We start from the raw sequence: 13474 nt of genomic DNA on the forward strand, positions 1-13474 counted from the left end.
AGAGACCCTGTAAAAAGGCTTGTGCCACCTGTCATATGGGTTAGTGTCTTACCCTTTAAGGAGGACAGAGAGAACTGTGTGGAACTTGACAGAAGCCACAGGTAGAAAGGGATTACACCACCGCGCTAGTAGAAAGGCTTTTAACTCCAGCTGGTAAAGTGGACTCTGAACTCACTTCCAAGTCGGCCGGACCCTGCCTGTACCTGTGATCTGGTGCCCTGGACTGTGGCTGCCTGAAGTCTTCAGTAAACCAGGTAAAGAGACTGCAAACCCTGTGTCCTCTGTTTCTTACCGCACCACCCACCATCTCCATCTCCACGCCGGGAGCCCTGGGGACCCAACTTCACCTGTGGGAGGTTATGCCATCTTAGCTGCCATAACATCACCCCAGAGGACCCTTTTAAGCAGCGTCGATCCCCACTGACCAAATAGGTCACAGGTGGCGTCACGAACACAAGCTTTATTCAAAACCCCTTTTAAAGACATTTCCCTTTACTTGGGCACCCAGGGCCATGGACCGGGTCACTGCCACGTGACATCCCCTTTAAGTACCGGACCCGGTTCCGAGTACCCCACGTCCCTGGCGGGCGAATCACTGATAAAGTTGAGCAATGTGGGGGTGGGTCGTAGCCAGCACTGGCACCATGCCCACTTTACTCACGGACCACACTGCGGCCGTGTGGTGTGCCGCTATTAATTACACACCACTGACTGGGGGTCCTAGGCAAATGCCTAGTTTGCCTGCTGTGGTGTGGTAACCCATGCTACAGCCAGGGGGTGCTGTGTGTGTGCTTCGGGATGCGCTTTGAGGCATAATTATGGTGATGAGACAAAGTCTGTCAGGATTGTAAATGGCCGGTATGTGTCGCAGAGGTGCTCTGCGCTGTAAGCCCAAAATTATATGGTTATGCTTGGACTTATAAGTAAACACAACAAACTCTTGTGGAACTATAAGGGCGGGCTTATAGGGTTAGCTGGTGACCTGGGCGGGACTGGCTAACCACACACACTCCCATCTAGGGGAGTGGTTACAACCATGTAATGTGACTGAGGTCTGGTCACATGGCCAGAGTGTATGGATCTGTTTGGTGCATGTGCAAGGTCCTGGACGGTTGGTGTTGGAAGCTCCTGTGAGTGGAGTCTTCCTGGAAGCACCTGAGAGACCGTGGACCTGGACGGTTGGTGTTGGAGTCTCCTGGGAGTGGAGATGTCCCGGAAGCACCTAGAGAGACTGTGAACCTGGATGCTCAGGGTGTTGATTGTCCTGGGATGGACTGGAGTGGTGCAAGCACCTGATGAGAGTGTGAGTCCTGAACGCTCAGGGTGTTGGATTGTCCTGGGATGAACTGGGGTTCTGCAAGCACCTGGTGAGAGTGAGAGTCCTGGAATGGTCAAGTTGTTGGATTGTCCTGGGATGGACTGGATTCCTGCAAGCACCTGGTGAGACCATGGACTGATGGCCTGTGTGTTGGAAGTGCCTGTGATTGGACTTCCTGGAAGCGCATGGAGAGGCTGCATCTACAGAGCCTGTGATGGCTTCTGTGTTGGGGAAGCTACAGTTCCTACTGTGGGTATGGACTATCTGAGGTGCCCTGGTCACAAGGACGGTGATCCCAGTGAGGCAGCTTTCCCCTGTGAACCAGCACTGGCAGGAGTCAGTGTGTGGAGCTGGAGCTCCTGAAAGGTAACCCCGGACAAGGGGATTGTAATATATGGCAGAGAAGTTTATCTGCTGCATGAACAGACTGGTGGTTGTGATAAGTTCATAGATGTAATGAAATAGACTGTTTGTCATGTGGTTTATGATGTTTAATAAACCGGATTAGACTGTTTAAGTGGAGAAATCGTGCCTGAGTGTTTAAATCCCGTGCCAAGCCAGTGTTCCCCAACCCACTCAGGTAGCGTTTCACCACACTGCCCATAAGACCGACTCTGGACTCCAGTAATGTCACACTCACACCCAGACTGGTTGGCACAGGCATGTGGGGGAATGGCCCTACTTGACCACACCAGATTACCCTGGAAGGGGCGTAACTAAGTAGTTTCCTTGGTATTCGCTGAAGCCTCTGATGGCTGTGGCTGCTGATCCCACCGGGGGAAACGGAACATAGACAGGCAAGCAGGCACGGCTGGCACTCTGGCAGACAGATGGGCATGGCTGGGACACAGGCAGGCGGACGGGTACAACAGAGACATTGGCAGGCAGGTGGGCACGGCTGGTATACTGGAAGGACCGGTATGCAGGCAGGTATGTAAAACAGGTAAGAACCTGTTCAGACAGGAGGGTATATGAGAAAGACCGCAAGAACGGATGCAAAGCGAAAGCACAGGAGCTAGAGCCAAAAACAGAAACACAGGAGGCGGAGCCAAGAACAGAAGAGCAGGAGGAGGAGCCAAGAGCAGGAGGCAGAGCCAAGAGCAGAGACGTGTAGGAGCAGAGCCAGGTAGAACCACTAGGAGCGGAGCCAGGTAGAACCACTAGGAATGGAGCCAGGTAGAACCGCTAGGAGCAGAGCTGCAGAGCACAGAGCAGAGAAGGACCACAGAGTGCAGAGCCGAGAGCAAAACCACAGAGTGCAGAGCTGAGAGCAAAGCAAAGCAAGACACCAAGTGCAGAGCAGAGTGCAGAGCAAAGCTACAGAGAAAGCAAACCAAGACAGGGATATAAACGGACACAGGAACACGACTAGACTAAGACAGGGTCAGGAATGGGACAAGGCACAGAGACACGGACACAAGCCAGGGTGCGACGCCCTACTGGGTGGCGGACACAGGCCAGGGTATGAAGCCCCACTGGGTGGCAAACACAGGACACAGACCTGGTTACAATGCCCCACTGGGTGGCGGACAAAAGAGTCACAGAGACAGGACCTGGTGCCTCAGCAGCTAAGAACTGCCTGAGGGAGTAAGTTGCACAGGCCCCCAACAATGGGTGGGGAAGTCTTAAATACAGGAAGCCTCATGGCAGTTGGCCGGGGACACTTTAACAAGGTGCACACAGTCTCAATAAGGCACAGCAACTGCCACCCCCTATGCAAACAGACAGAGCATGCACAGAGCAAGCAGCAGACATGAGGCACACAGCATGGAGCTGGCAGCAGAGAGAACTCAGAGCATGGACCGGAGAAGTGAGTGAGTTTGTGTGAAAAGCAGGTGGGGGATGGGAGGCCATGCAGTGATGCCAGCAGCGTTGTTACAAGTAATGAACAACAGTAGCATTTTGGGCAGAATTTTGGGAAATCACTTATTATTAGTTGTGCTAAGTTATTTGCATTTTTCTTGTTTCATTGTTTTTGCAAACAGCAAAAAGGTTGTAAATGTTGATCATAAACCTAATTTACTATGGGGGTTGAATAGTTTTGATTGCAAATGTGATAATTATTTTTTCTTCCCACAGGTGTTAAGAATGGTTTTTGGTGGTCTTCAAGAAGAGGTGTTTTTGACAGTGGTATGTAGATATTCTTATTGTCAGTTGATGAGGCACTTAGCATTCACTAAAAAACCTATGCTGTTTGATAACATGACTTTTACTCAGATGGTTTGGACTTGAGTGTCAGGTACCCACCAGTAAGGGTATGTTTCCACAGTCAGTATTTGCTGCAGATTGGATGCAGTGTACAGCTGCAGCGTCCAATCCACAGTGGCGAGATGTTACAGCATAGTGGATGGGAATTTATGAAATCCCATCTCCACTATGTGTGCAGGGACGCCTTCGGCTTCCCTGCGGAGACGGACATGCGGCGCGTCTTTCTAGATGCCGATACAGCTGACCACATTGATGAGAGAGGGAGCGTTTCGTTCCTTCTTCCATCACCCACCTGTCAGCATCTGACGTCACCGATGCCAATACTGATGGGTCACAATAACGTCACTGCTTGGCGCCCGCAGTCTGGAGATGTGCAGGTGCTCAGAGCAGCAGAGGAACCAGGAAGAAGAGAGGTGAGTATTTTTTTTTTTTTATGGGGGCTGCCTTATACAACAGAGACTGCCTATGGGGGTTCCTTATACTACAGAGTCTGCCTATGAGGGGGATTGCTTATACTACAGAGTCTGCCTATGGGGGGGTTCCTTATACTACAGAGTCTGCCTATGGGGGCTTCCTTATACTACAGGGTCTGCCTAGGGGGGCTGCCTTATATTACATAGTCTGCCTATGAGGGGTGCTTCCTTATACTACAGAGTCTGCCTATGTGGGGGCTTCCTTATACTACAGAGTCTGCCTATGGGGATGCTTCCTTATACTACAGAGTCTGCCTATGTGGGGGCTTCCTTATACTACAGAGTCTGCCTATGGGGGCTGCCTTATGCTATGGAGTCTGCCTATGGGGGTGCATTATACAATATAGTCTGTCTATCAGGGTGCATTATACAATATAGAGTAGGCCTATGGGGAGTGCATTATACTATATGGAGGCCAATGGGGAGTGCATTATACTATATTGAGGACTATCTGGTGCATTATACTATATGGAGACCTATGGTGAGTGCATTATACGATATTGAGGACTATCTGATGAATTATACCAGGGCTCCCCAACCTGTAGCTCGGGAGCCAAATGTGGCTCACGGCCCCATGAATTGTGGCTCGCGACTGTCTGCCAGCTTGATGCACTAGGTCATGTCAAACGGGTATAAAGAGCACATCTCAAAATGATGAATTTTGTGAGTAGCCCTGCACAGAATTGCAGATCTGGATGCACATTTACTGGTCTTAGGGGTTTAGAGATGTTTTAGGTATGATACGCTGGAGGTCTGTACTACCTGTTAGAAGAGGTGCTCAAAGCTGGATGTGACAGTGTTTTGGGAGAATACCCCTGGATCTCAGTGTACTTCTCTGGAGTGATTTCTGTGGAAAAGCTTTGGTTATCATTACACCTGTAATGGGGGCTTTGGTTGACACTACTTTGAAGGAGGTGGGAGCTGGATGTGGTTCGCGACCCTCTCTCAGTGCTGAATGTGGCTCGCGACCCTCTCTCAGTGATGAATGTGGCTCTCAAGGTCAGAAAGGTTGGGGACCACTGCATTATACTATATGAAGCCTATCTAGGGGGCCATCATACAGTGTGGAGAATACAGTGAGGGGGCCATCATACAGCGTTGGAGCCATCAAACCAGTATATATACAGTGAGAGGGCATTATACTATGTATAAGAGAGGATCATACTGTGTATGGGGAAGCTGTACAGGGGGAAGACTCAGGACATTATTAACTGTAAAGTGGGCACTTATTGTTATAGAGGAACTCAGGTTACTGTGACTATCAAAGGGGCACATAGAGGGCATTATTACTTTCTAGGGGGCAAAATATGGGCACTTGCATTTGCATCTGGTATTACTATATTATAGAGGGTTGCTTTAGAATTTAGAAGGCACAGTGAACCACACAGCAGGAACAGTAATAGGGACACATATGGCAGCAGCAGCTCAATATTGGATATCTGTAGGATGAGGAGTTTGTGCACGTTGGGAATAGATGGTCATGGGTCTGGAATATGAGAAGTGAAATGTGTCTTTGTTGTATTCTCTGCAGCCGAGTCGTGGCTGGAAGAAGTCATCATGTCGGTCTGGGCCAGAAGGAAAAGACAGAAAAAATGAAAGATTCCATCAGAAAGAACGTCAGCAGTAAGTCATTATCTGTAACTGTGCTGTGATCTCTTATATGTTCTGTAGGACTGGTATCTACCACTGGCCATATGGCGGCAATATCCATGTTGGTCTTTGTATAGAGATTATTTTCAGTAGCAACGCAGTCATCTGCTGAGGTCCTCCTCCACTATTAGGGTGCATCTCCGGGTTGTAATCAAGGTTACCTGGTTAGGGGCCCACTGAGAAGTTTCGCCCCCCCCCGAACTGAAACCCTAGCTACGCCTGTGACATATCCAGCAAGATACCACAAACAGGAGGTATAAATATTACATGTGCCAAAATCCAGCAGCCATGGGCTCTTCTAAGCAGCTGCTTAGCACTCTGAAAATGAAAATGATGGCGACCCACAAAGCAGGTAAAGGCTATAAGGAGATAGTAAAGCATTTTTACGTTGCCCTTTCCTGAATTTGAAATGTGATTAGGAAATGGCAGTTAACAGGAAGAGTGGAGGTCAAGATAAAGTCTGGAAGACCAAGCAAATTTTCAGTCAGAACTGCTTGTAGGATTGCTATTGAGGGAAATAAGAAGCCCCACTTGACTGCAAAAGACCTTCAAAAAGATTTAGCAGACTATGGAGTTGTGGTACATTGTTTTACTGTTCAGAGACACCTGCACAAATATGGCCTGAAGAGTCATCAGAAGAAAACCTATCCTGCATCCTCATCATAAAATTCAGCTTCAAAAGTATGCATTTACACAAGCCTGATGCATTTTTGAAACAAGTCCTGTTGAATATGAGGTTAAAATATAACTCTTTGGCCTTCTGATCAAAGGTATGTGTGGAGAAAAAAGGGAACAGAATTTCAGGAAAAGTATATCTTTCCAACCATTCAGCATGGGGGTGGATCAATCATGCTTTGGGGGTTGTGTTGCAGCAAATGGCATAGAGAGCATTTCACAGGTAGAGGGAAGAATGGATTCAATGAAATTTTAACAAATTCTTGATGCAAACATAAAACAGCATCTGTAAAAAAGCTGAAGTTGAAGAGAGGATGGTTTCTACAAATGGATAATGATCCTAAACACACGTCAAAATCCACAATAGACTACCACAAAAGTAAAAAAAACAAACGCTTCATACTTACCTTCCGCTGTCTGTCCCTCGGCGCTCTGCTTCTCTGTACTGGCTGTGAGCACAGCGGCGGGAAAGCAGAGCGGTGACGTCACCGCTCTGCTTTCCGGCCGCTGTGCTCACAGTGAGTGCAGGAAAGCACAGCGCTGGAGGACAGACAAGGGGAAGGTAAGTATGAAGCGTTTGTTTTTTTAACTTTTAGGATGGTAACCAGGGTAAACATCGGGTTACTAAGCGCGGCCCTGCGCTTAGTAACCCGATGTTTACCCTGGTTACCAGCGAAGACATCGCTGAATCGGCGTCACACACGCCGATTCAGCGATGTCAGCGGGAGAGCCAGCGACCAAATAAAGTTCTGGCCTTCTAGCCACCAACCAACGACATCACAGCAGGATTCTGATCGCTGCTGCGTGTCAAACTGAACGATATCGCTAGCCAGGACGCTGCAACGTCACGGATCGCTAGCGATATCGTTTAGTGTGAAGGTACCTTTAGAATGCTATACTCGTGCATGGAGCACAATAGAAGCAGTGCACAACACACTTGTAGGACATGACCCCTGCTGGCTTTGTCTGTGGACCTCAGTAATGGCCCAAAAAAAAGTGCTGGAAGGTAAATTTTACAGCCACACTGGACTACACTAATTGACTGATATAAAACCACCTAGCTAACTAGCTAAAATCTTGCTTCTAACAGTGCCAGCATCAGGAGGAGCCTCTCTGCGCTGTTATAGTGTCAAAATGGTGCAAAAACAAGATGTCAACTATTTATATGGAGAGGGACTGGCTGATTGGCTAGTCGCAATGTGCACACATAAAGTTAGGAAAGAAAAGTAAAAATGACTGTTTACAAGAATGACATGCTTCCAAGTTCTGCAAACCCCCTCCCCTCATTAAACACGTGTGAAACTCTCATGATACACCACCATAATCATTGCTAAAGTGTTGAAAATACTTTTGTGGCAATGCAAATATTTTCCTGTACTTTTACCAAATGTTACAGATTTTTTCCGATTTAATTAAATTTTGCTCGTGTTTCTGATCACGAATCTGAATGTGCCATATTCGTGCTGAATTTAAGTTTGACAATCATTTTCCGAACAAATTCGCTCATCGCTAATCCTAATTTACCTAAAATGGAAAAGGTTTATTCTGATTTCATGTCAGATATTTAGAAAAACATGCACATGTGTCTCTTTATATAGTGTATGTAAACTTCTGGATACAACTGTATAATTAGTACAGTGCTTGTGTAGCTTACCATATAATGAGAAGAAAAATGATGCAGCACTCACCCTTGCGCTTCTTCCAAGTGTGCTCTTTATTCAGCAAAACATACTATGCATAGTATGAACCGGCATACGCAGTGATCTGTGAGGGAGCGGGAGTGAGGAGAGCTTACTGTACATGAATTTAAATAATAAATTAATACATTTCTGGAAAAAAAATGGCATGGGTTCCCCTAAAATTTGTTTAACCAGCAGAGGGAAGTGGACAGCTGGGGGCTGATATTTACAACCAGGGAAGGGGGTAATGCACATGGAGCTTCCCAGGCTATTACAGCGGTATACTTACCGTAGTCTTTATTGGTTATTAAATGGGGAACCCCCCAAAAAGATTAAGCAGGGTCCCCCTATGATTAATAACTAGCAAAGGCAATGCAGACAACTGCAGGCTGATTAATAGCCGATGGATGAGCCATGGATATACATCAGCTCTCATCTGCCCCAGAAAATGCGCATCCAATAGATGCGCCAATTCTGGCGCTTAGTCTCGCTCTTTCCACTTGCCCTGGTTGCGTTACCACAAGTGTCAGCGCGAGTGTGAGAACTTTCCCACAGCACATGCGTTGATGTCAGTAATTTCAACAGAGTTCATTGGGTATGAACTCTGTTCAACTTTCTCATGTCACAGCAAGGAAGGCACTGAGCTGCTCTAGCACATGCAGCTCACTATCTCTGCTAGCTGGCAGGTTGAACGCTCGCATCATGCCAGAGCCAGTACATGTAGCAGAGGTAGACTCATCAAGGGACAAATGGATTATTATCTTCTTGTCAGGGGACATGGGCACCAGAAGATTATCTTCATGTCGGAGAGGTGAGGAATATGGTTGATTATTATTTACATCTTACAGGGACATGGGCTTCAGTGGATCAGGTTTCAAGGTGAGTATAACTTTATTTTCTTTTTAATTAAAAAAAGGTGTCAGTGTCTTTATTTCACAAAAAGAAGAATATTTCCTTTGAAAACTACCTTTAAATGAGAGAGAATTGCTTCATGTAAAAGCTGATGTTAAAATCGCATAGCAAACGGATTGCATTTGCAGCGCCCCAGAGATCTGGTCGTTGCAGTATGACACTCTGCTACTAAGGGGAGTGATGGTACGTCTGATGGCACTGAAGGAGTTCTCCTGACCAGGTATCACCAGAACACTTTACACTTCACACTCCGGCCACTAGGGGGAGCAAAGGGCTTTATTTATTGGGCCACTCCTCACACTGGTAAAACTAGGGGTTGGGGAGGAAGTTAGTGAGAAGCTGACTGGGTTGGATTCAGGCAACATCCCGTGGCAGGGGGTGTTGCAGGGAGAAGACACAGGGGGGTCCCTGTCAGGCGTGGGAACCTGGCAGGTGCCTAGCGAACAGAACAGAACGTAATGGAACCGCGCCTGCACTACCTTGCGGCGGTATCCTAAGAAAGAGACACGAAGGGAAGGATATTGTGGAACAGTGTAAACGAGATCAAGCACAAAGGAGAGCCAGTAGGAGTCGTGCCGTGAGACCGAGGCAACATCCTACTGAGGCGCGTAGCCGGTGGCTGGAACACCGCGGAAGTAACTGACTCTAAGCCTTACTTCGAACTCCGCAGGACAGTTAATTATAGGTTGGCTGTCTACCTTAAATTTCCTAAGAAGACATAGGGGGCAACAGTGGGAGAGGGGCGTCTCTAGGGTCCCGGAAGACCTCCAGGCCTTCCCGTCATACGGTTGCGTCCTAGCCAAAACATACTGGGGGACGAGAAACTAGCAACATCTGGAACTAAAGAGAGAGAGCTGTAGAGAATGACGAACGAGAACAGCAGTTGTGAGGACTATTCCGAATGCTCAGCAGGGTAGGACTACAACACACAGGCGCTGGTGGTAGGCAACGATTTCCATCTGCGAGGGAAACTCTGGAAGTGCCCATCGGACCGGCCGGTCTCAGACAGCCCTGTTAAACGTACTCTGGATTGAGGATCCTGAAGTCTACAGTAAAGAGGTAAAGAGACTGCAACCTTGTATCCTCATTATTGACTGCACCTCACACCATCACCATCCACCTTACTGGGAAGCCCTGGGGACATACTTCACCTGTGGGAAGGTATACCATCCAGCTGCCATTCCATCACCCCAGCGGACCCCACAGCAGTGTCGGTCACCCTGACCGAACACCACAGGTGGCGTCACGAACCCCTGACAAACTGCACCACCTTTATTGGACGCCCCTTAGCAGGGTCGCGGACCGGGTCTAGCCACCGTGACAGCCTCAGAACCGAACCAGAGAGGCCTGGTACCGAGAACTCTTGGCCCTGTGTCTGGGGGCGATCCACATTCACATGTAAATCAGATGTCATTTGGATGCTGGGTAATAAAAATCGGATTGTACTTTCATGAAAATCGCATGCCACTTGTATAACACTGAACTGACGTTTCTGGATCAACATCAGACCAAATTTTTCAACGCTGGTGTGTCACCTGCCTTAGCCAGTGTACTTGTAGAAGATACCGTACATACAGCATATTGCTTGTGAGCTGAGGGCAAGAAGAATTGGACAGTGTAGAGCAAGCTCAGAAATAACCAATAGGGCCACAACCCAGTCTCGTAGGATCATTGGACTCATACAGTCATGGCCAAAAGTATTGACACCCCTGCAATTCTGTCAGATAATACTCAGTTTCTTCCTGAAAATGATTGCAAACACAAATTCTTTGGTATTATTATCTTCATTTAATTCGTCTTAAATGAAAAAAACACAAAAGAGAATGAAGCAAAAAGCAAAACATTGATCATTTCACACAAAACTCCAAAAATAGGCCAGACAAATATTGGCACCCTCAGCCTAATACTTGGTTGCACAACCTTTAGCCAAAATAACTGCGACCAACCACTTCCGGTAACCATCAATGAGTTTCTTACAATGCTCTGCTGGAATTTTAGACCATTCTTCTTTGGCAAACTGCTCCAGGTCCCTGATATTTGAAGGGCGCCATCTCCAAACTGCCATTTTTAGATCTCTCCACAGGTGTTCTATGGGATTCAGGTCTGGACTCATTGCTGGCCACCTAGAAGTCTCCAGTGCTTTCTCTCAAACCATTTTCTAGTGCTTTTTGAAGTGTGTTTTGGGTCATTGTCCTGCTGGAAGACCCATGACCTCTGAGGGAGACCCAGCTTTCTCACACTGGGCCCTACATTATGCTGCAAAATTTGTTGGTAGTCTTCAGACTTCATAATGCCATGCACACGGTTAAGCAGTCCAGTGCCAGAGGCAGCAAAGCAACCCCAAAACATCAGGGAACCTTCGCCATGTTTGACTGTAGGGACCGTGTTCTTTTCTTTGAATGCCTCTTTTTTTCTCCTGTAAACTCTATGTTGATGCCTTTGTCCAAAAAGCTCTACTTTTGTCTCATCTGACCAGAGAACATTCTTCCAAAAGTTTTAGGCTTTTTCAGGTAAGTTTTGGCAAACTCCAGCCTGGCTTTTTTTATGTCTCGGGGTAAGAAGTGGGGTCTTCCTGGGTCTCCTACCATACAGTCCCTTTTCATTCAGACGCCGACGGATAGTACGGGTTGACACTGTTGTACCCTCGGACTGCAGGGCAGCTTGAACTTGTTTAGATGTTAGTCGAGGTTCTTTATCCAACATCCGCACAATCTTGCGTTAAAATCTCTTGTCAATTTTTCTTTTCCGTCCACATCTAGGGAGGTTAGCCACAGTGCCATGGGCTTTAAACTTCTTGATCACACTGCGCACGGTAGACACAGGAACATTCAGGTCTTTGGAGATGGACTTGTAGCATTGAGATTGCTCATGCTTCCTCACAATTTGGTTTCTCAAGTCCTCAGACAGTTCTTTGGTATTCTTCTTTTCTCCATGCTCAATGTGGTACACACAAGGACACAGGACAGAGGTTGAGTCAGCTTTCATCCATGTCAACTGGCTGCAAGTGTGATTTAGTTATTGCCAACACCTGTTAGGTGCCACAGGTAAGTTACAGGTGCTGTTAATTACACAAATTAGAGAAGCATCACATGATTTTTCGAACAGTGCCAATACTTTTGTCCACCCTCTTTTTTATGTTTGGTGTGGAATTATATCCAATTTGGCTTTAGGACAATTCTTTTTTGTGTTTTTTCATTTAATAATTTGTGCTTGCAATCATTTTCAGGAAGAAAATGAGTATTATCTGACAGAATTGCAGGGGTGTCAATACTTTTGGCCATGACTGTAAGTGCTAAGCAAAGAGGGTGACAATTGACAAATCAGACTAACAAAAGGTACTAATACAGCCACACGAAATAAACTGTGACAATGACTCCATATTGTTTGCAGTATGCATTCCAAGGTAGTAAAAATTCTTCTATAGTCCAGTGACAAAAGTTCCATATTCCCAACATTATCCGCTGATTTTTAATATTCAGGGAAAATTTAAGAGTGGCGTTCCTGGGAGAAGGACCAAGCTATCTTTCTTACGGTGTCCAACTAACTTGTTTTCCCATATAGAAAAAGAGAACAACATGTGTGGTCAGTGTCTCCAGATGTGGGAGCCTGACTGTGTAAATAAGGCTTGTAATTAATCTTATGGAGCCTGTCACATGAGTGGAACGCACGCCAGGGCTTAGGGGTTATTCTGTACTGGATCCCATACTTAAAGGGGGTGTGTCATGTCAGCGGCGACCCGGTCCGTGGCCCTGGGTGCCCAAGTAAAAGGGAATGTCCTTAAAGGAGTTTTGTGAATAAAGTTTGTTCGTGACGCCACCTGTGGTTCTCGGTCAGGTATGACCGACGCTTCTGAAAGGGGTCCATTCGGGTGATGTTATGGCAGCAAAGATGGTATGGCTTCCCACAGGTGAAGCTGGGTCCCCAGGGCTCCCGGTGTATAGATGAAGAAGGTGGTAGTATAGCAAGAAACGGAGGACACAGGTTTGCAGTCTCTTTACCTGGTTTACTGATGAATTCAGGCAGCCACAGTCCAGGGAACCGTATCACAGGTGTCAATGATCTGGCCCTCTTGGAAGCGAGTTGGGAGTCCCCCATACCAGGTGGGGTTAGAAGCCTTCTCGCTAGCGCTGTGTTGGAGTCCCTTAATGCCTTAAGCCTCTCACAATGTCCTCACATGTTCTTTCTCTATCATCCAGGTTGATAGGACACTACCCGTACGACAGGTGGCTCGAGCCTTTTTACAGGGTCTCTATCACGACCCGGGCTCTATGCACTACTGTGTCCTCAGGTGTAAGTTTGGCCAGGTGACTGGTAATCCAGCTGTCCTGCCGGATTCTGATGTGAGACGTGGAGTCCCTCACAACCTCGGTCTTCCGGGTACTTGTGTCTGCGCTCAGTAGGGAGGTAGCCCAGTTGCAGCTAACTCCCCAGTTCTTCACTCTCCTGCGCTCCACTTCCCCTACATGCTTATTACAATCTGTTCTTCCTTCTCTTCTGTCTCTTGCTAGGGGCTGCAGCACTTCTCGTGGCTGCACGGTCCCTTCAGTCTTCCTGATTTT

General features: G+C 47.2%; 1 protein-coding gene and 1 long non-coding RNA gene across 2 annotated transcripts in view; one reads left to right on the plus strand and one right to left on the minus strand.

The window, feature by feature from the left end:
* Nucleotides 1-9479, minus strand: part of LOC138665463 (uncharacterized) — a 152842-nt gene extending 143363 nt beyond the window's left edge. The window contains exon 1 of the long non-coding RNA XR_011318467.1: nucleotides 8013-9479. This is a non-coding gene — a long non-coding RNA (uncharacterized lncRNA). The remainder of the gene's footprint in view (nucleotides 1-8012) is intronic.
* Nucleotides 1-13474, plus strand: part of LOC138665462 (protein sel-1 homolog 1-like) — a 48368-nt gene that overhangs the window by 23695 nt on the left and 11199 nt on the right. Inside the window, exon 3 of the mRNA XM_069752975.1 lies at nucleotides 3398-3448. Coding sequence (XP_069609076.1) covers nucleotides 3398-3448 — 51 coding nt within the window. The remainder of the gene's footprint in view (nucleotides 1-3397; nucleotides 3449-13474) is intronic.

This window comes from Ranitomeya imitator, chromosome 2, assembly GCF_032444005.1.
Source record: "Ranitomeya imitator isolate aRanImi1 chromosome 2, aRanImi1.pri, whole genome shotgun sequence".
NCBI classification, from domain to species: Eukaryota; Metazoa; Chordata; class Amphibia; order Anura; family Dendrobatidae; genus Ranitomeya; species Ranitomeya imitator.